The sequence below is a fragment of the Ahaetulla prasina genome, chromosome 1, assembly GCF_028640845.1.
Source record: "Ahaetulla prasina isolate Xishuangbanna chromosome 1, ASM2864084v1, whole genome shotgun sequence".
Lineage (NCBI taxonomy): Eukaryota > Metazoa > Chordata > Lepidosauria > Squamata > Colubridae > Ahaetulla > Ahaetulla prasina.
Window position 1 is genome coordinate 46,934,137 of NC_080539.1, and position 22,316 is coordinate 46,956,452.

Below are 22,316 nucleotides of genomic sequence, written 5' to 3' on the forward strand. Positions count from 1 at the left end.
GCTGCACTTCACACTTCACATAGCCACAAAAAGCTCAAAAACCAACTTTCACACTTTACACACAAACACCACACCACAACACAACACAACTGACTCACACACAATGTAAAAGCAGCTGCACTTCACACTTCACACAGCTACAAAAAGCTCAAAAACCAACTTTCACACTTTACATACACACAACACAACACAACACAACACAAATGACTCACACACAATGTAAAAGCAGCTGCACTACACACTTCACATAGCCACAAAAAGCTCAAAAACCAACTTTCACACTTTACATACACACAACACAACTGACACACACACACACACACAAAATACCACATAGAGCTTTCTGAGATTTTGTGTTTGTGTAGTTAGAGTGAAACACTACAGAAACACACCAAATCTCAGAAAGCTGCACAAATATTTTATTTTATTTTATTTTATTTTATTTTATTTTATTATTTTATTTTATTTTATTTTGGACTTCAATTCCCAGAGTTCCTCAGCCAGAAATTAGATTAGTTCTGTCTGGTGCTAAAAGCGAAACTGGAGCTTTCCAGCTGGGAAAAAAGCCATGAGGTCATCAGTAATCAGGTAAGTGCCTTAGAATCTCTTAAAAGGAGGTTTTCTACATGTTTTTACAGAAAACATGTTTTTTAAGGTTCTGCTGATGAGGAACTCAGGTGACATCCCCAGAGTAGCCTTTAATTATTATTATTTTTTAAGTTTAAAGGCTCTGCCAATCTCAGCTGAGGGGCAGGATCCTCAGAGGCTTTTTTTTACTTTTAAAGGCATGTTTCGGCTGAAGCAAAACCTTCTTTTAAAAGTAAAAAAAAACCTCTGCTGATGGTGGGGCTCAGCAGAGGCAGGGGGCAGGGCCAGGGATTTTTGCTACCGGTCCTCCGAACCAGCAGCTGCCATCACTACTGGATCAAGCGAGCCAGTCCGAATCGGGAGCATTTCACATCGGGAGCATTTCATGACATTGATACAGTTTGGCCAGTGCTTAACAATCCAGCAAATTTCTGCCTTCAGAGAAATCAGCAGGTAAATAAACTAGCATTATAATAATAAACTATACATATGAATCAGCAGAGGAGCTGAATGAACAGACTAATTGCTGCAACTTTCTGTCTTCAAGCACAGCATTTAAAAAAAGCAACATAATTTTCGATTATTTACAAGAGCTGAAGCAAATGACTGTAGCATTATTAAAATGATTCCACAATGTCCCTAATTTAAATAATTCTATAATTCACAGTGGGATGCCAAGGTAAATTTAGTTCAACTCCAAGTACATTGGAGTGTTTGCTTGAGCTTCATCTTATTCTGTGCCTTGAAAGGAAAATATATTTGAAAGGGGAAAAAAATCCTTTGAAAGGAAAAAAATAGTAAAATATATTTTTCTGCTTCTGGGTGTGGAGAAGTAGGGAGATTCTCAAAGTTGCACTGCCCCCACTCAATAGTTCTTTTGCAGCTGCCACCATGATTACTCCATCGACTTTGTCTGTTCTTTGCCAAGGCTTTTTCTGTTTCTGTTTTTTTACCCAACTGTTTGGGCCCTGAGCAATCAGAATAGGAGAGCCCACCACGAGAGCCCTTGAAAACCTGCACTTTGGAGCAGGGGTCACCAACCTTTCCGACCTCAGGGACCGCTACATTCATAATTTTAAATCCTGCGGACCACTAATATGATCTGCCTAATGACCGGCTGGATGGGTGTGGCTAGGTGGTCATGTGACTGGTTGCGCATGGTCAATTCGATGTCACTCATGTCAAAGGATGCCTTGCCGTCCCTCCCCTCCCAGCCACTCCTCGCCTGCCTGCCTGGGCTCCTTAGGGCCCCAACAGGAAGCAGTTGTTGGAGCTAAGCAGCCACCATTAGAAAAGTTGGCAAAACAGCTGGCTCAGTTCAAACTGGATCTGGCCGATCCAATTGGATCTGGCCAAGAAGGAGGGTCACCTCACTGAGGACTATGAGCATAGGCTTTCCAAGCAGAGGGAAGACCTGTGGGAGTGCAAGGCCAGGTACTGCCAGGCTGCCAGGTACCAGGAGGGTGAGGCAGATCCCGAGTCAAAATTTCTGTCCAGCTCCGACCCACACAAAAAGACTCTGAGGGGGAGACTCTGTATCAATACAAATGTTCATGGGCCATAGTTTGAGGACCCCTGATTTAGTGCAATATAAAAAATGCAAATAATTTTTCTGAGGACCACCAGTTGGTGACCACTGCTTTGGAGAACTGTCAGAATTTCTGCACCCATAGCAGCTTCCCTGTGCAATGAATCGCTGAACTAAATAGAAGAACTTCTCAGCAAAGACTCTTTGAATCTCACCACCACGGCTGGCATACATGGTTATATTTATTTATTTCCCTATGCCCCCTGCCCCACTCTCTCACCATAATGACTCTAGGCAGCTACATACAAGTCAAAATCCAACATAATATAAATTACAGTGATGTATATATGTATTCATCACTGTAATTTATATTATGTTGGATTTTGCCAAACATTCTGTCTGCCAAACATTCTGTCCACCATATTGGGTGACAGTCACATCTTCAAGACTATAAAAAAGCCAACAAGATCAGGAGGATGGTTGAAAGAGCAGGAAATACTACGAAAAAAGTCTCTCTTCCAAGGTCCTGCCAGATGGCACTCTTTAATAGACAAAATCTTCTTTAATTCCTCTCCTGCAGGCAATCTCTCAAATAAATAGTTTAAGCAACCTTCAAAACAGGTTTGTTTGTTTTTAAAGGATGCTGTTCTAACAAAAAAACAGCTCCGGGCTAAGATTCATCATCCAGATTCGATCATGGTTTTAAAAAATACTTTCAGATTGTTAGCCCATGAGTTTGGTATCTCTTTCAATATAGTGTATAGTGGAGTTAATGACTTCTTAATAACTCAAACTCAAGTGATTTCTTTTCATTAGCAACCAAACAGTGGTGGCCTCTATTATTGCTTCTACTGTGAATCTCTAAAGTGAATCTCTGTGTAACAGAAATTCACTTTAAACTTCCTGAAGCAGATGCAGTACATGGGAAAAGCAAAAAGAAATAAGAGGCTTAAATACCTTGGCTTCAGTGGTGGGATTCCGCCAGTTCGCACCACTTTGGGAGAACAGTTGTTAACTTTCTGAGCAGTTTGGCAAACTGGTTGTTGGAAGAAATCATTAGGGCAGAGAACCGGTTGTTAAATTACTTGAATCCCACCCCTGCTTGGCTTCCATTACATATATTAAGCAATAACTCTGAGGACAAATAAACAAATGTGAGCTTTCAAGTATAGAAAAAACAGTAACTTTGGCCAGAAAGAAGAAAATTAAGTTTTTAGAACAGCAGCCAAAGAAGCACTTCTATTTATGAGTTCAGTGTATAAATATTATTAAGTATGTTATTTAGCATTAGATTAACCCCACATTTCACCATTTTTCTTATATTCTATTTAATTAGCTAAAGAGGTATACAATGTATACACAGATTCTTCTTGCTGAAACAAGAAATTATACAAATTTTAAATTGCCAACATACCTCAAGTTTTGAAATCTGTAATGGGCCTGTGATGAATAAGTTTTTGTTAAACAGCTTGGATTGTCTCTGCAGAAGAACAAATCTCAAAGTCCCCTAGGAAGAAAAGCCTTTTGAATCAGTTTAGCTGATTATACCCCTGAATGCAAATACTTCTCAATACATGTTGAAGAAATGCTCCTTAATTTACCAATCTCATTACAACAAAAAGAAATTTACTGATGCTTTCAACCTCTCTTCCCCACCTTCCCTTCCAATTGTGGATTGATTCACACAATTGTTAAGTCCGGACATGAACAGAAAGGCAGGACAATCGTAGTGAGGTAAAACAACCATTTATTTCAGGCAACGGGAACAACAAAAATAACTACGAACTGAGAGCTGCCCAAGGCTGCAGCTCCTTTTACCGGGAACTGTCCAGCCTGTCAGCCACTGATGCTTGTTCATTTTCCCTCTGGGGAAAATGAACCAATGAGTGAAGGCTGATGTAAGACTCACTCCTACTTGCATACTCAACAACGATTTTGGCTAAGGAGGAAAATACACTGCATGCTGATCATCACTGTACTATTGTATAAAACAATGAAATAAATATAACCCATTAGAAAAGAGGAGGGATTGAAATAAATGTTGTATTTACATTACAAAAATTCATGCAGTGTAGTTCTCCAGGAGGAATTTCTATAACAGCCACTTTTCAGCAAGGGACATTAGTGACGGAAGCTATCATTTTCTCCTCCAGCATCTCATTTTGTGCAATTTCTCAAAGCTTTCAAGAACTGAGTTTTGTTGATAGTCATTTTAGAGCCTCTTTACTGGAAAGAGGTACTACTCAAATGTTTTTGCTCTACAAATTGGCTGGTTGCTTTGTTTCTAAAAACATATAACTTTTCAGAATCATGCACGATGATTTTTTTGACATTTAATGAACTGTCACAATAGGCCGATGCTGAAGGTGATTGTTTTCTCCTCTTGATTGCATTGCTCTGAAGGCATCAGTGAACCTCTGAAAGGCTGGGTGTGGGATACATTTGGAACTACTTATTTACAGAAAAGTGCTTTGAACAAAACTGATCTTAGACTCGGAGAGGCAGCAGCTACATCCCTGTGCTGATTAGAAGTCTTCTAGTGTGTGACTCAGAGCAAAATAAAGAGGATCCATATGACAGCATAATTGCTTAACCTCAGGAGAATATCTGAGATCTGGAAATTATAACCTCCAGATATTGCTCTATAACTGCCCTGAAACTTCAGCCAACAGCCCTGAAACTTCAGCCAACAGTCATATTTCAATAACATCTGGGGATTACAGGCATCTTTCCTCTGCAATATTTGATTGCCTCATGTTTCTATAATGACTACAGCAATGGTCTCTACTTTTCCATGTTTGAATTATTTATATTTTTTAAAAACAGTTTTTGTTGCCATTTCACTGCTTTCAAGTTACAGACAAGGCTCTATGGGAGAGTCAAAATGGATGCAGGGCTTCCACTGCATGAGTTGGCCACCATCTAGACCAGGGGTCTCCAACCTTGGCAATGTTAAGCCTGGTGGACTTCAACTCCCAGAATTCTGGGAGTTGAAGTCCTCCAGGCTTAAAGTTGCCAAGGTTGGAGACCCCTGATCTAGACTTGTTTCACTCCCTGCATACATCCCAATTTGAAAAGATAGTAGTTGCTTATTTTGTTTCTCTGAGATTTGGTATCTAATGATATGCTTCCTCTGAAGATGGAAAATCATTTTTTTAACTATTATTGGTAATAGTCACCTGGGCCATACAACGAATGAACTAATAGCAGATCATGGGATTAGGCCTAAAATAAAGCCAGTTCGGAAAGCCAGTTGATTGGAATAAGAGTTCTACAGTTTTGCAATAAGATGGCCCCCTAGAATAGAACAGCAATTCTCAAAGTGTGGTCTGGAGACCCCTTGGGCATTCCACTGGAAGTCAGAAGTCACTCCTAATTCCACTGCTTTTTTTTGCTCACCTTGTGATCATTCTGTTTCTCTGTTTAGGTTTAAGTAAGGAAATATCTCTGAAATAATGATCCAGGGGGCACAGGTTGTCTAATACATAACAAAAACAGTTGACTCTCTCAGCCACAGGTACAGAAAAATCATTGGTGATTGGGTTTGTGCTAGTAGATGATACTAGGTGGGAATCCAGCAATGACTGGCTGGACTGCATTCTGTGAGGGCAGCAACACTACTGACCAGCCTTGTTGCAATAACACAGAAAAAGTAAGCAGTGCTTTCAGTATTGACAACATCCTCTTGAGTAAAGAGGAAGATACAATAATAATCGCTGTGAGGAAGGGCCCTTCAAATGAGTTCAAGTGAGTTGCATTTGGTAGTATTTCTCTCAATGTAATAACAGTCACAGAACATTTTGCTTCCCTTATAACTTCAAGCTTTGTATGTTCCTCCCTCTTCTCTTGCAATAGCATCCTTCTTCCCTGTCCTTCCTTTCCCTTCCAATTTCAGAATGGATTTCAGGTCAGGGGTGTGTGAACTTTGCACAGAAATTTCATGCTTGAATGCTGCCTGTGAAAGGCAAGGATGTTGTGTTTAATCAACAAAAACCCCATTCAGGCTGATACAGCAGCCTGGGGCTTTTGCATTCAGTGTCCTTGTGCATCAAACTGGTAAACATGTGTGGAAAGAGTTTGCAAGGAAAGCGTTGTGTAACCCACACTTTGGGAAATGCTGCAGAAGGAATAGGAAAAATCAGAGATGCTCAGAATGGAAAAAAAGAGGGGGGGATCTGAAAGCCAAAGTTAGCATTAATGAAGTCATTAAATAAAAATCTTCTTATTCATTAATCAGGTCATGCCATTTTTAAATGATACATTTGCTGAACAGGTTCTCACTTAATTTTCTAATTTCCTATGTGCTGGGTAAATTTTAAGCTGAGCAAAGGTGGTTAAAAAAAGTATGTTGTGGATTTTATTTCTTTTTTCAAAACACTATATGGAGGAAAAAAATATCTTGTTCTCTGCCAGAAGCATTGATCTCCCCTGTTATTTATTATCATCTAAATGCCAGCAACTCACAAAAGAAAGAAAAGTGATACATCGAAGCTAAAATCAAAAGGCAGAAATAAACTAGAAAAGCGACAATAGGGATGAACCTAGCATAAAAATCATGGTAGCAAGAATATTTTTACCTGCCACTTAAGGTGTGGGTACTTCTACTGAAAAGCCATCTCATTAGAACCTCCCCAGATTTGTCTATTAATATAGGTTGCTATGCAAAATAAATGAATGAATGAATGAATGGGAAACATACATAGTACAAAACAATTCCCCAATCTCTAAGATTATCTTGATTTATGAAAATGCCACACATTGTTGTTAATTGTTTTGTTAATGTTAAAATAGCCTAGTATTTTATTTAAAGCAGGGGTGTCAAACTCAAGGCCCGCAGGCGAGATGTGGCCTGCAGGATGCTTAGATCTGACCCATGGGGCCACCCTGGAAACAGCGAAGGACTGGCCCATGGTGCCTCTGCCAGCGAAAACTGAGCTCAGCCCGAGCTTGGTTTTCGCTGGCAGAGTGCTCGGGCCACCACAGGCACCCCCTGATACAAATGACATTGAGCTGGCCATGCCCACCCCGGCCATGCCCACCCTATCCCCCCAAGGTCAAACACAAGTCTGATGTGGCCCTCAATGAAATCGAGTTTGACACCCCTGATTTAAAGTGTGTCCACCTATCCCCCTCTCTCCCAAAATATCATGATGAACATAGATATTAGAAAAGATCTGGAAAGAAAAGACAGGTTTGGAGAAACCGTTTGTCACCTGGTGACTAATTTGTAGCTATTTTGTTTTCACCAGTGCTTCTTTCTCTAGGGAAGGAATTAACTAATGCTGGAATAGTCTATGGTCATTTAAGCACAATATCTGAGAAGTACAGAGCTGCCTTACATACTGTCATTTCGCTGCTCCATAATAGCATAGATTGGCTGGAGAATTTTCATCAACTTGGATAACAAAACCTGGGATTCCAATAAGTTACTCCATCCTTAGCCGAGACGAATTTTCTAGTTTGCAGAAATCATAGGCATCACATCCTGTATTCAGGGTTTCCTTGCCTTTAATCTGTGTGCAATTTACATAACACACAAAACTGGGAAATTATGACTTCTGTTCTAGCCTTATTACTGCTGCTTGATTCTCTAACTGCTTTAATCATGTAAAATACCACGTGCAAGCCATGACTGATTTCTTTAATCTTTGTCAGGGAAAGCCTCTCAGATGTACTATACTTCAACTTGAAATGGCTTTTACAGAAACAAAAATGAGAGATGAATAAATATTTTGCCATTTGTAGGAGAAAATAAGGATTGTTTCTTGCTTTTTTTTTTTAATTTACATGAGATGTTCTAAAGCAGAGGTGTCAAATTCAAGGTCCGGGGGCCGGATTTAGCCCTCAGGGTGTTTAGATCTAGCCTGCACCCTGGAAACAGTGAAGGTCTGGACCGCGGTACCTCTGCCAGTGAAAACGGAGCTCGGTAGGGTCGTGTGTGGCTTTCCCGAGCTCCATTTTCAGTGGCAGAGGGTTGCAGGAGGCTCTTGCAGGCGAAAACAGAGCTTGGGAGTCCATTTGGCAGAGGGCTCGGGCCACCACCTGCACCCCTGACATGAGTGATGTCAAGCTGGCCATGCCCACCTTGGCCATGCCCAGCCCGGCCCCCCAAAGTCAAATACAACCCTGATGTGGTCCTCAATAAAATCAAGTTTGACACCCCTGTTCTAAAGACTGCTTATATTAAAATTTGCTTTCCCTATTGGTTGTATTTCATAAGCTAAGAAAATTACCTCAATAGGAGGTAATGGTCAACTACAACTCCCAAATTTGGTAATGGTGGCAGGTAACTGATGTGAGTTGAAGTCCAAATATATGGAGGAAATGATGGTGACCCTTTAAATACACCAATCAGGTATCATCATTGTTGGACCTAAGAAGAATTTTGCTTTGTGCAGGACTCCTACATTATCCTACATTGTGCAGGACTCCTACATTATCCTAAGTTATCAGTTATAGCACTGATAACTTATGATAAGTTATCAGTGCTATAACTTGGACCAACTCAATGGAGCATGACCAAATAATGAAATGGCTCCTCCTATGCAGACTATTTTTGCCCGAAAGACTATAAAAGATTTCAGTATATAATGGTAAGCTTTTGTAAATTATATGACTTCCTTAGATTGACAAGTACATAGCAGGACTCTTATGCTACAGAGGAAATTTAATTGTATGATTATATAGGGTACAGAATTAACCTTTGTAACGTGATATGAACAGTGGGGAGGAGCAAGACATCCCAGTACAGAAAAAGTTATTGGCCCATTCTTAGATTGAAGAATGAAAGAAAATGGTGCCTGATGGATGAGTATCCAGGTACTTGTATCTCTTTATTTTGAATACATGGTTTAAGTGTAAACCATGGTGAGAGGGATCTTGGAGTCCTAGTGGACAACCATTTAGATATGAGCCAGCAGTGTGCAGCAGCTGCCAAAAAAGCCAACACAGTTCTGGGCTGCATAAACAGAGGGATAGAATCAAGATCACATGAAGTGTTAATACCACTTTATAATGCCTTGGTAAGGCCACACTTGGAATATTGCATTCAGTTTTGGTCGCCACGATGTGAAAAGGATGTTGAGACTCTAGAAAGAGTGCAGAAAAGAGCAACAAAGATGATTAGGGGACTGGAGGCTAAAATATATGAAGAACAGTTGCAGGAACTCGGTATGCCTAGTTTAATGAAAAGAAGGACTAGGGGAGACATGATAGCAGTGTTCCAATATCTCAGGGGTTGCCACAAAGAAGAGGGAGTCAAACTATTCTCCAAAGCACCTGAGGGTAGAACAAGAAGCAATGGGTGGAAACTAATCAAGGAGAGAAGCAACCTAGAACTAAGGAGAAATTTCCTGACAGTTAGAACAATTAATCAGTGGAACAACTTGCCTGCAGAAGTTGTAAATGCTCCAACACTGGAAATTTTTAAGAAAATGTTGGATAGCCATTTGTCTGAAATGGTGTAGGGTTTCCTGCCTGGGCAGGGGGTTGGACTAGAAGACCTCCAAGGTCCCTTCCAACTCTGATATTATTATTATTATTATTATTAAGTATGTTTATTCATATGATGCATATGTATCTGTTTCATTTTTTATGTGAGTGTTTTGAGCATGTGCTTTAAGCATAAGTCTATTCATAGGTGTACATAGGAGAAAATAAACATTATGTTAATACTGACTTGATGAGAGACCAAAAAGGGTCTGCTAAAATTAGGTGCGGATATAAGAATAATGAGAGATTTTGAATATGGAACAGGCTAGTTTTTATTCTGTCAACAATGTTTCTTCATAAAAATAAAATAGCTATGGATGAAAAGGATAGTGAAAAAATGAGAATGAAGTCAAAGCTATTACAGGAAGAGAAAGTATGAGTTCTGCATGAAAAAAAAATAGATAAATTTCCCAGTAGAATGAATGATAAGTGGGCTGTGGAAAATGCTTCATGCAGCAAGAAAAAAAAAATATTCCAGAGCTCCACAGAAGCACATGGAGCAATGCTAATGGGAATTATAAATGGCAGAAAGAAACTTACTGTATTTTGTAAATCTAATTAAACTGCATGATAAAGTAAATAGTCTTGAATTATGGAAGCTGTGCCCAAATCTGAAGCTGATGGTTGTTTCTGAATGCGGTAAGTTATATATTGATGGAAGCAGTGCATGCATGATAATGCAAATTAGTGGTACAACAATGAGTTGGGAGTTAAGACGAAGAAATGTAATGTTTCATTGATAGTTCAATTGCTTTATGGTAAAGTATAGAAGGAATGCTTGTGATGATATTAAAGATATATCAATTGGGAACATGAATGCACATGTGCTGTTCAGCAACTGTTAGATTATATGATGCAATGAAAAGTATGGATCTGAAAATGAATACAAAAACCAGGATTTGGTAATATTTGACAAGAAAAACAATACCATTTGTACATAAATGGCATTTGGAACAAATAAATGAATACGGTACGTTGGAAAAATCTGTTAACATGGGGAACCAGTTGGTTAACACCCGGTTGGATAATTTCCGACATGTCTCCAAACTTTCCTTTTTGGGGAAGGTTATTGAGAAGGTGGTTGCGTGGCAGCCCCAGAGGTTTCTGGATGAAATGGATTATATCGACCCCTACCAGTCAAGATTCAGGCCTGGATTTGGGACAGAGACTGCATTGGTCGCACTTTTGGATGATCTCTGGCGGGAGTGGGATGGAGTAGTGCATCCATCCCTGCTCTACTTGACCTCTTGATAGCTTTCGATACCATCGAGCAGGGTATTCTCTTGGAGTGGCTTCAAGGGATGGGAGTGGGAGGCCTTCCTTCCTCTGCAGCTGCTCTAAGTCATGGTTGACTGAGGGGAGAGATCTAGCCTTTGCCCACTGCTTTGCGGGGTTCTGCAGGGCTCAGTACTCTCTCCGCTCCTGTTCAACATTTATATGAAGTCACTGAGTGAGATCATCCATCACCACGGACTGAGGTATCATCAATATAGTTGAACCCCTAAGCATAATCTTTAATAAAGCCTTCACAACTAGTTCCCTTCCAAAACTTTGGTCTCTAGCCACAGTCATCCCTATCTTTAAAAAAGGAGATCCCAGCCTTGTTGAAAATTACAGACCTATCTCTCTATGTTGTGTCTCATGCAAAGTAATGGAATCTATCATAAACCAATCCATTACACTCCACCTTGAAACAAACAACCTTCTCTCTAATAAACAATTTGGTTTCAGAAAAAAATTGTCTTGTAACTTACAACTTCTCCACTGCAAAAACATATGGACTACCAACCTTGATCAAGGAAAAGCAATAGATGCAATCTACATAGACTTCTGCAAAGCTTTTGAACTCAGTAGTACATGATAAACTTCTCCTCAAACTAAAATCCTACGGCATTTCGGGAACTCTTCACAATTGGATAAATGCCTTCCTTTCAAACAGACAACAAGTGGTCAAAATTGGCAACGCTATATCAAACCCTGTTCCTGTCAAAAGTGGTGTTCCCCAAGGTAGTGTTCTTGGACCAACATTCTTCATACTATACAAAATGATCTCTGTGACCTTATCTCAAGTCATTGTGTTCTCTTCGCTGACGATGTCAAACTATTTAATATCACTAATAATACTTCTACCCTTCAAAATAGTTCGACTTTGTTTCCGATTGGTTTAAAACTTGGCAACTTCAAATCTCAACCAGCAAATGCTCAGTCTTACATATTGGAAAAAAGAATCCTATCAACAAGTACAAACTTGATGGTCATTACCTTACTGACGACCCCCACCCTTTCAAAGATCTTGGAGTTTTCATATCAAATGACCTAAATGCCAAAGCCCACTGCAACTACATAGCAAAAAAGGCTCTAAGAGTTGTAAACCTAATTTTACGCAGCTTCTTTTCCAAAAATTCTACACTACTAACTAGAGCATACAAAACATTTGCCAGACCTATTCTTGAATACAGCTCATCCGTCTGGAACCCATACCACATCTCTGACATTAATACAATTGAATGCGTCCAGAAATATTTTACTAGAAGAGTTCTTCGCTCCTCCGAAAACAACAAAATATCTTATACCACCAGACTTGAAATCCTGGGATTAGAAAACTTAGAACTCCGTCGATTTCGACATGACTTGTGTTTGACACAAAAATCATCTATTGCAACATCTTTCCTGTAAAAGACTACTTCAGCTTCAATCGCAATAATACAAGAGCAAACAATAGATTCAAACTTAATGTCAACCGCTTCAAACTTGATTGCAGAAAATATGACTTCTGTAACAGAGTTGTTAACACTTGAAACTCATTACCTGACTCCATAGTCTCTACTCAAAATCCCAAAATCTTCAACCAAAAACTGTCTACTATTGACCTCACCCCATTCCTAAGAGGACTATAAGGGCACAAGGCCATAAGAGCACAAAAGTGCCTACCGTTCCTGTCCTATTGTTCCCTTCATTATTTCAAATTATCATAGCTGTTGCATACTTTTACTTATATATATATATATATTTCATTCATGATGTGTGTTTTTTTATCTATGATCTGTGTATACTGTTGTGACAAAATAAATTTTAAAAAAATATGCTGATGATACTCAGCTGTATGTCTCAGCCTGTGTTGAGTTAAATTATATCATGTCCTCCCTCTTGCAGTGCCTGGAGGCTGTTGGAGATGGATGGTTATCTGAGGGACCCTCTCTTGCCAGTCACATCTACAAGGAGTCAGGGAATGCTGCGGGTCCCATCCCCGAGGAAGATACACCAGGTGGGACCCAGAAGGGCCTTCTGCATGGTGGTTCCCTCTCTCTGGAACATCATTCACCGAGAGATTAGAAGGGCCCCCACTTTAATACTCTTCCGGAAGGTGCTGAAGACCTGGTTCTGCCAGCAGGCCTGGGGAACTCAAAGGAGGATGGAGCCCATTAAATGGCTTGTGTGATCTGCTATCGCCGGGGCAGAGGATAGGGGGTTGATTTTATTATATTATATTTAGTTTTATTGTTTTAAATGTGGTTTTATATTCTGTAAGACGCCTTGAGTCACCGTGGGCAAATAGCCGGCAATATTAAATAAATAAATAAAATAAATAAATAAATAAAATTAAATAAAATTAAAAATAAGACAAGCAGTTCTGAAATTTTGCCCAGAAAACTGCATGGAGTGGTCCTGGCAGCCACCAAAAGTCAAGTGGCTTTTAAAGGCTTTTTTTTTTTAAACGGGCAGAAAGATTTTTTATATATATATTTGTCGCTTATTCCGCAGCTGCACTGCAAAACCATGGAGGAATATTCTTTATTTTATTTATTTATTTATTTGTCACAACAGCATATATAAGCATAAGCATGAAATAACTATACGATATATAAGCATAAATATAATCATATGTAGGAAGTTAGCGCCTACCCCCTCCTAGAAGAATGAAATATTTTAGAAAATATTTAAAAGGCAGAATATATTTCCCTGGATGAGAAATGGAGAAACATGTTTTAAAGACAAAGCAGCTCCCTGCAACTTCCTGCCACCCCCCCCCCACCTTTGTCAATGGGCCATTAAAGCCTCAGCCAAGTTCACTCATTTCCCCCCACCTTTGTCAATGGGTCAGAGGTAGAAACTCATTCTCCCCACCTTTGTCAATGGACCATCATCTGCAACACAATAGGACCCCCCTAGCAACAGAAACTCACCAAATGACACTGGGAAGATTACATCAGCCAGCAAGGTTAGCTAAGACCCCCACCCCATGGGAGTCTGACAACCAATCAGGCTACTCTTCCTGTGCCCCAGAAAGTTCAAAGCTCAGAAAAAGCATAAAGCCAGGGAGTCCACAGGATCTCATCCCTTTTCTGTTCAGGATCTCAAGCCATGTGATCCTGGCCACCATTAAACCATCTTTCCAAGCAGCCTCCATGTTTCCAGTGTCTTTGTCCCCACTTGGAACTGAACCCAGATGGATATTTCTTCCAACAAATAAGTATGTAATAACTATAGGAAATTGGATACAATCAAAGGGAACATCAGGACAGGAACAGCAGGCACGTTGGTGCTCTTATGCACGCCCCTTACAGACCTCTTAGGAATGGGGTGAGGTCAATAGTAGATAGTTTTTGGTTAAAGCTTTGTGGATTTGGGGAAGAGACAACAGAGTTGAGGGGCGTGCATAAGAGCACCAGTGTGCCTACCATTCCTGTCCTATTGTTTCCTTTCGTTATATCCAATTAATATAGTTATTACATACTCATACTTATATATATGCTTATATAATGTATAATTATTTCATGCTTATGCTTATATATACTGTGTGACAAAATAAATAAAATAAATAAATAGAGTCTGATAGTGCATTCCAGGCATTAACAATTCTGTTACTGAAGTCACATTTTCTGCAATTAAGATTGGAGCGGTTCACATTAAGCTTAAATCTATTGTGTGTTTGTGTATTATTGTGATTGAAGCTGAAGTAGTCTTCAACAGGAAGGAAAAAAAACAGCAAAGCTGGCTGGGGAATCCTGGGAGTTGAAGTCCACCAGGCTTAAAGTTGCCAAGGTTGGGGACCCCTGCTTTGTATGATCCCCAGCATAGAAGGAAGGAGGAAGAGGGGGGGGGTTAGATTAAGGCAGCCCAGGCATCTGCTTTTCCTCGCGTTGTTGAGCCTGTTAGAAGCATCCCATCGAAAAGCGGAGTGGGAGCTTATTAACCAGGCTCACTGGCGAAGGACGAGGTGCTACTTCCCGTATTGATAAAGGCAGCCGTGACGCTGAGCACTAATACAATACAAATAGTCATCGATTCATTATTTAATGCGTCCTTCCTTTTGGAGGCGTCAGTCATTTTTTTAGAACCCCGCACATGGAAGCAGATTTTTCGCCACTTCCCGAAAGGAACCAGGATGTGACGACAAACTCTTCTCGGACTAGAACTCTTTAAATCTGCAAGGGTAAACGGTGTTTCTCATGGCTGGCGGGGGAATTCTGGGAGTTGAAGTCCATACATCTTAAAGTGAGAAATGCTAGTTTATGGGACCAGGAGGCTGCGTCCTAATGATAACCCCTCCGAGAGAAGAAGCTCTCAGTGCCTGTCATTCTGATGAACTTCATCTGATTAACTGAAAAACCGAACTCATACTTTTACGCGCTCAAATTTGAGATCCGGAAGAAGGTGTCTGTCCGCAAGAACTACGGGAGCTGCTGGGGATCTTTAGAAACATGGCGGCCGCCGTAGTTGTTGCGGCCCAGAGAGTTTGCAATGCCGGGATCCTTAGGACCGCGTGCAGAGGTGAACCCTTTTCTTGCTTTCGCCTGGGCTGAGATTTCCATGCAAGGGCGTGGGGGGGGGGGGCCTTCCACGCGTTAGCCTTTCTTCTTCTGGGTCCTTCCAGCCTCTGCCCTTGTATATGATCGTTTGTATTTGATTGCGGCCATCAGAGCCGCTGCAGCTTCGGTTGCTTTTTTTACGAGTAGCAAATCTGCTATTAAAAAAATGAGAAGAGGGGCTCTGAAATTTAGTATTTCCTCACAGGAAGTTTATCCACGGTTGAAAGTCAAGGCAAAGTTACTTAAGTGGGGATAAATCCAGCTGAACATAGGGAAGTCAGCTTCTGAATAAATAAACGTATCCTGTTCACCCCTGATTAACTTAACCATTCCTAAGCCTTTGCGTGGCACACCAAACCATAAAATAACTACATAAACTGGCTTGCATAATCCATGATTGGCTATCATGAAAAACAGTGGAATTACATTGTAAGCTTGCAGATTTACATATTAGGAATAAAACAAAATAACTAGAATTGTTGCATAACTTTGTATTTTACTGTGCAATTTTTGCCTGCATTGCAAAGAGCATGCTAAATTGGAATATAGGCCATAGGCTCCCGTTAAGACAGATTGGTTCAAGAGTTTATTGTGGATATAGTTTAACCAATAGTGCTTAGAATAATCATTTCAAATCGATTGCAAATCAATTTACTACTAATAAATAAATGTTAAAAATATTTCAAATGCAGAGTGTTTAGTCCTTTCTTGTTTCTTTGTTCTTTTCTGAAATTGTGAGTCCATTTGGTACCAACATTCTATGGCCCCCTCTCATACTTCCCAATAAATACTGCAGCATTCATTTGTCTCACAGTCATTGCTTTCCATGACAAAAATGCCATGAAGCAAAGTGGTAAGTGGGTAAAACACAACAATGATAATCTCTAATAAACCTTTGTTGGGCAGGTGTGTTTTTGTATGAATTATACCCATTTCTGAACCTCCCAACTTTGAGGAGTAAGAGTTGATAATACTGAGAATGGGCTCCAACTGTTATTCATAGGTAAGAATTTTTGTTCATGGACCCTGAAATCAACCACAGTTGCATCCTTCAGGTTTCCTGAAGAATTGTGATAGGCCATTGTCGAAAAACAGAGGCTGGATTCTAAAAAGTTTCTTGCTGGCATTATAACAGATGATCTGAAAAAGAATAAAAAATGAAAGGGGTTAAACACACACCCAAACTAAAGTGGACATGCAATGCGGTTCAATGGATCTTTTTTCTTTCCTCAGTAATAAATTGAGTGAAAGTATATAATACATTAACTGAAAAGTATATATTATTTTATTATAAATTAAGCGAAAGGATAATAAGAGAAGAAAGCTTGCCCGGAAGACTTTTCTTTTTCTGTTCAAAATCATCTCATCGTTTCTTTATCGTAGCGAAGAAAATGCAGAGTCCATTCTCTCAGTAACAGAGATGCTGAAGGAAATTATTTTGTCTACAGCAGAGGTGGACAACTATAGCAACTTTATGGCCTGTGGACATGCTGGCTCAGAAATTCTGGGGATTGAAGTCCATAATGTTGCCATATTTGCCCACCTCTGGTCTAGTCTAGAGCAATATTTCTCAACCTTGCCAAACTTATAATGGATAGCATGGCTGGGGAATTCTGAGAATTGAAGTCTACCCATCTTAAACTTGCCAACATTGAGAAACACTGGTCTAGAAACTGGGAAGGGGGGGGTATAATATTAAACAATTATTCTGTAAATTGGCTAGAGAGATGGAGACTCAATGTTGCTTTTCTGGGTTAATGCTTTATATTTAAATTGGGGTAATTTGCTTTAGGATAGAAATATTGATGAGTGAATTGATTAAGTTAATACATTTAAATTATTTTAATCAGTAAAAAGATATGTTTGATCAGTTAGCAAAAATACAAAGTTGTTACATTTGTAACAAGAATCTATAAAAATTATTGGTGACTGAATTATCTTAAAAACTCTGCATTTTTCTGCTGCCATAAAGAAGTGAAGGGATGATTTTGAAAAGAAAAAGAAAAACCTTCAGGGCAAGAAGCTTCCTTACCTCTTATTATCCTTTCACTTAATTTACTATAAAAAAATATATACTTTTTAATTGATGTATTACACTTTCACTCAATTTATTATTTTCTCTTATACGATGTATATAGGCATTATCCAAGAAATGTATCCAAATATACTAATATTTCTTGAGATATTTCTTATTCATAAGCTAATATTTTTTTCAACCTTTCAATAATTGGGATATTAACATGATTTTTTCTGCACAGGTTATGCTTTGATTTCAAATCATGGAATCAGTTGCCAGTATGCTGCCTTGGCATGGACATTTCAGACACATTGCAACATTTCTGCATCATATAATGTGACAGTGCAGCAGCGGAGGCAGAGAAGCTTTTTCAATAAATGTAAGTATTTGGAAGCTGCTAATCCCGTGATGGCGAACCTATGGCACTTATGCCACAGTTGGCACACGGAGCCATATCTGCGGGCACGCGAGCTGTTGCTCTAGCTCAACTCCAACACACATGCGCGCGCACTGCTGGGAGGGGTGGGGCAGCAAAATTTTCAGCTGGCTGTGCCCATGCAATCCCTCCTCTCCCAGGAGTCTCCACGTGGCCCATTTTGGATGCCAGGTAAGTACAGGGCTCGCGCGGAGGCTCTGAGAGGGCATTTTCGGCCTCCAGGGGTAGGTGGAGGAGGCCGTTTCAGCCCACTCCAGGAAAGCTAGAGCCTGGGGAGGGTGAAAAATAGGCCTACCTGGCCCACTGGAAGTTGGGAAATGAGCCGTTTCTCGTCCTCCGGAGGCATCAGGGAGGCCTGTAGGCCCAAAACGGCATGGGAGGTCGTGTGTGCATGTGCCTGGGAGCACCGGGGGGGGGGTCGCACATGCATGCGTGGGGGCAGAGCATGGGAGCATTGAATTATGGGTGTGGGCATGCGCAAACCCCCCCCCCGCGCGACACCCCCCCCTTGCTTTTGGCATGTGACGACAAAAAGGTTAGCCATCACTGTGATAATCAATCCTGTAGCCTATACTTTTATTCTTATATTAATTAGATTCACACCCCATCTTTCTACTTTTATAAACATTGAAGGCAGCTTACCACATTTAAAATCAAAGTATAAAGTGAAATTAAAATCTATTAATAATGAAAAACTTGGTGAAAACTTTTTATTCCATGGCCTTGAAGCTACACAAGAGGAGACCATTTCCTACATGTCAAATAAACAAGCTTCTGGTAGCAGAAGCATCTCCTGTTAATCTAAGTTATTAATCAGGCTTGTAGCAAGAGAGATATTTACAGTAGTTGGTCAGGCAACCAGCCCATAAATTGTTTAGGGCTATAAAATCAGCATTGTTGCCTTAAGTTTTAGATGATAGACAGGCAATTTGTGCAGAGTTTTAGTGCATTCTTCACTCATCTAACTGCAGCACTTTACTCCAGTTATATTTTTGGACACTTTCCAAGGATACATCAAGACAGCAGTTTGCTAAAGTGTGAATAACCTCCATTAAATCTGCTTGACTCAGAAAGTCTTATAGCTGGCACATTAGCCATATTGTGCAGTTGTGTCACTCACTATATTACCTGTAAATTTAGTGACAGCAGGGGATCGAGTAGCACTTCCTGGACTGGAGTGGACTGGAACTCTACTTGTATAAAGAGTGCAGCTTTTGTGGATACTTTCACCTTCTGTGGATACTTTCAGGGTGGGAAAGTGGGCCAGTTTTACAATCCTTAACTGCCATAGTGTAGGCTCATATTCTCTCATAGTAAATTACACTCCTCAAGAGTTTACATGATTCCTCAGTTGGTTAAATTAAAATAGTCCTGTGGATCCTTAAAGTTCTCACAATCAGAGCTGATCAGTGTTGATTAGTCCAATCTTACCAGAGGTGGACATTGAAGTCCTCCAGGTAATTATTCAACTTCAAACATCAGCAACTCTTGTTAAAATGGCAAATGGTGTTTGATCTGGAAACAATAGTTCGGTAATGTTTAAAGAATCAACTTCTTTGAGGATACTATGACTTTTTTTCCTAAGCTGTCATTGGGCTATGCTACATGATGTGAACTCTTGCAATGTTTTTTTTTCCTTAGCACTTATATTTCACTGTGACATATAGTAGGATAACTGATTGAGGGGTGGACATTAGAGGACCCATTAGTCTTGAGTTATACATATGTATGTATTTATAGATGCCAATCTCACAGAAGTAGCTCTGGGCAACTGACAAGGATTACAGACACAGCAAAATCCATAACATATAACCCCAAGTGTCCAAAGATGAACATTTCTCATCAGGAAAAAAGAAGCATATTGACAGTAATAGAGCCATCGAACCACCTGACCCAAATAGCCAGGTTTCCAATTCAGGGTTGGGGCCATCTAAATCTGTGAAGGATACTATTCCATTGGATAGGCGCACCATTGAGAAGACATGACTCTAGGGTCCAATGACACTGTTTGTTAGAAAGGATGTGGGCCTCTCTAGATCTGGTGGGATAAGGGAAATAATAGGAAAGAGGTGGTCCCACAATTAGCCTGGTCCTCTCCAATGTACAGTTTTGTAGCTGATAACCAGTACCTTGAATCACATCTAAAAGATTACTGGGACCAATGCAGCTTGCAGAGCTGCATTGTTTTATGGGCATAAGAAGAAATGCTAGCAACTATCTGTACAATATATTTTGCATCAGCTACAGCTTCTGAGTGCTCAGATTATTGTAATAATCCGAATGAGTCAATAATCCAAATGAGTAATTGCAATAATCCAAATGCAATAATCCAAATGAGTCACCATGTGTGACACTGTTCTGAGAATGGGAACAATTGATACTAAGTGAAATCTGTGCAAAAAAACCCTTCGAGCAGGAGCCACATGTCCAGGAGGAGCCACAAATTGTGAACCGACTCTTACTGCACCTCCATGCAGAATTAAAGATGGAAAATCCCCAGCACTAGGTGGCTTTAAAGTCCATGGCCATTCAGTTTTGCCAGGGTTTGATCTGAAGTTTGTTCTCTCCTATCCAGACTGGGTTCTCATAGCCTCCAGACAGTGGGAAAGGACCTTGGCAGCACTGCCTGGTCAGCCCAGGGATAGAGATGTACAACTGAGTATTATTAGCATATGAAGGATATTGCACCCCAGGCCAACAGATGACCTTGCCCAGTGACTTCATGCAGATGTTAAGAGCAGGGAAAGAAGAAAGCCCTGAGGCACTCCGCAAAGCAGAGAATCATGAGCTAGATCCCATTAATACTGACTGGAACTAGCCCTGGAACAAAAGGGGGAAAAATAATTTAGACTAGATTAGATCCTACATATAGCATCAATACTGGATGAATGAAAATATTAACATATTGAGTGTTTTCTTGCTTTTTCTTTTCTTTTTTTGAGTATGTTTAATAGTATATAAATTGTCGTTGAATTCTAAAGATACGATTGATGGTGGATAAATAGAAGACATAAAAGAATACAAATATTAAATGGGAATAAAAGGGTTTAATATAAACTGGAATAGATAAGGGGGGAGAAAAAGAGGAAAAATTTGATAAAAGATTAAAATTTGGGGTGAAGGGTAAAATTAGATTTATAAAGAGAAATGAAAGAAGGAAAATTAAAATAAGAGAAGTATATTGATGATATATGGTATATATGAAAGCATGTAAGATGTGTTGGAGGAAAACTAAATTTGGTTTTCTAAATATGTAACGTGGCCGATATTCTGTTCAGAAAAGATGCATTGTATGTTGTTGTTTGTGTGTAAAAAATAAAAAAACTTTACTAAAAAAAAAGAAAGAAAGAAAATATTAACTTACAAAAGATGAACTCCCTTTCATCTTCCTCTGAAGCAGAAATGAATTGTTGGAGTGTGTGTGTCTCAAGTAAGCTTGATTAGGGCTAAGCCAGTCCACATTTCTTAAAATCTTCTATATCTTTACTTGCTATATTAACCAAAGGGAATAAAAATGAATTATTAGTTTCCTGATGAACAATTGACAGTGTTTGTTATGCCTAGGACCAGTTAAGTGCTATAAGTTTCCATATTTTGAAAATTATTTGAAGTATTACTTTCTTTTACATTAGCCATGCACTGTCACCTTAGGAAAGACTGGAACATTTTAAGTAGCACTTAGCAGTATTGTCACCAGCATCTGTGAATTGATTCGCCTGTGCTCCATATTGACTGTGGAAGAAGAGTAGGGAATTGATTTTTTTAGTAGTGATGAGTCATGTGGCTGATGGGAAAAAAATAATGCAGAATGCCAGGAGAGAAGACAATAAAACCAGAATATTTGGGTAAATTGAAGATCAAAATGAAACAAGACTCTGAAATTATTCATAAATCTCTTTTGCTCTAGACTAATCTCAGTGTACTCATCCTCAGTAAACAAATAAACAGTACTTACTATAGTCACCATCTGTAATGTATTCTTTATGACCCTGAACAAGAAAACAAATCAGAATGGGTTCTAGCATGAACTTGGTTGGATCTTAATAATTTCGCCTTTTATCAGTTATAATCTTGATATTCTAATTTCATATTAAAGATCAGCATCTCTTGCAGTTTGTAAGTCAGACTAAAAATATTTCATTCTGAAGCCCAGATCTAATCCCACTGGCCCACTCATCCCAGCCATTAGGAATTTAGTCAGCTAATAGCAAAGTGAAGACTTATGAATATGAAAACTATGAAGTGTCTAACCATTTTTTCTTAATATGAAGAAATGCTGCTTTAAAAAAACCTTTTTAAAAATAATTTTAACTTGTGCATTATACCTGTTGCTATATTTATTTGTATATTATTTGAATAATGTTTATGCCAGAAAGTAAAATAAAATGTTGATAATCATATAAATAATTATATGATAAAAATCATACATATTCAAATCATTAATAA

General features: G+C 39.4%; 1 protein-coding gene across 1 annotated transcript in view; it reads left to right on the forward strand.

Annotated features, from left to right (window-relative positions):
• Positions 1-15,054: 15,054 nt before the first annotated feature.
• Positions 15,055-22,316, forward strand: part of MRPS5 (mitochondrial ribosomal protein S5) — a 38,001-nt gene continuing 30,739 nt past the window's right edge. Inside the window, exons 1-2 of the mRNA XM_058165076.1 lie at positions 15,055-15,379; positions 17,676-17,813. Of these exons, the coding sequence (XP_058021059.1) occupies positions 15,310-15,379; positions 17,676-17,813 (208 nt within the window). The 5' untranslated portion in view covers positions 15,055-15,309. The remainder of the gene's footprint in view (positions 15,380-17,675; positions 17,814-22,316) is intronic.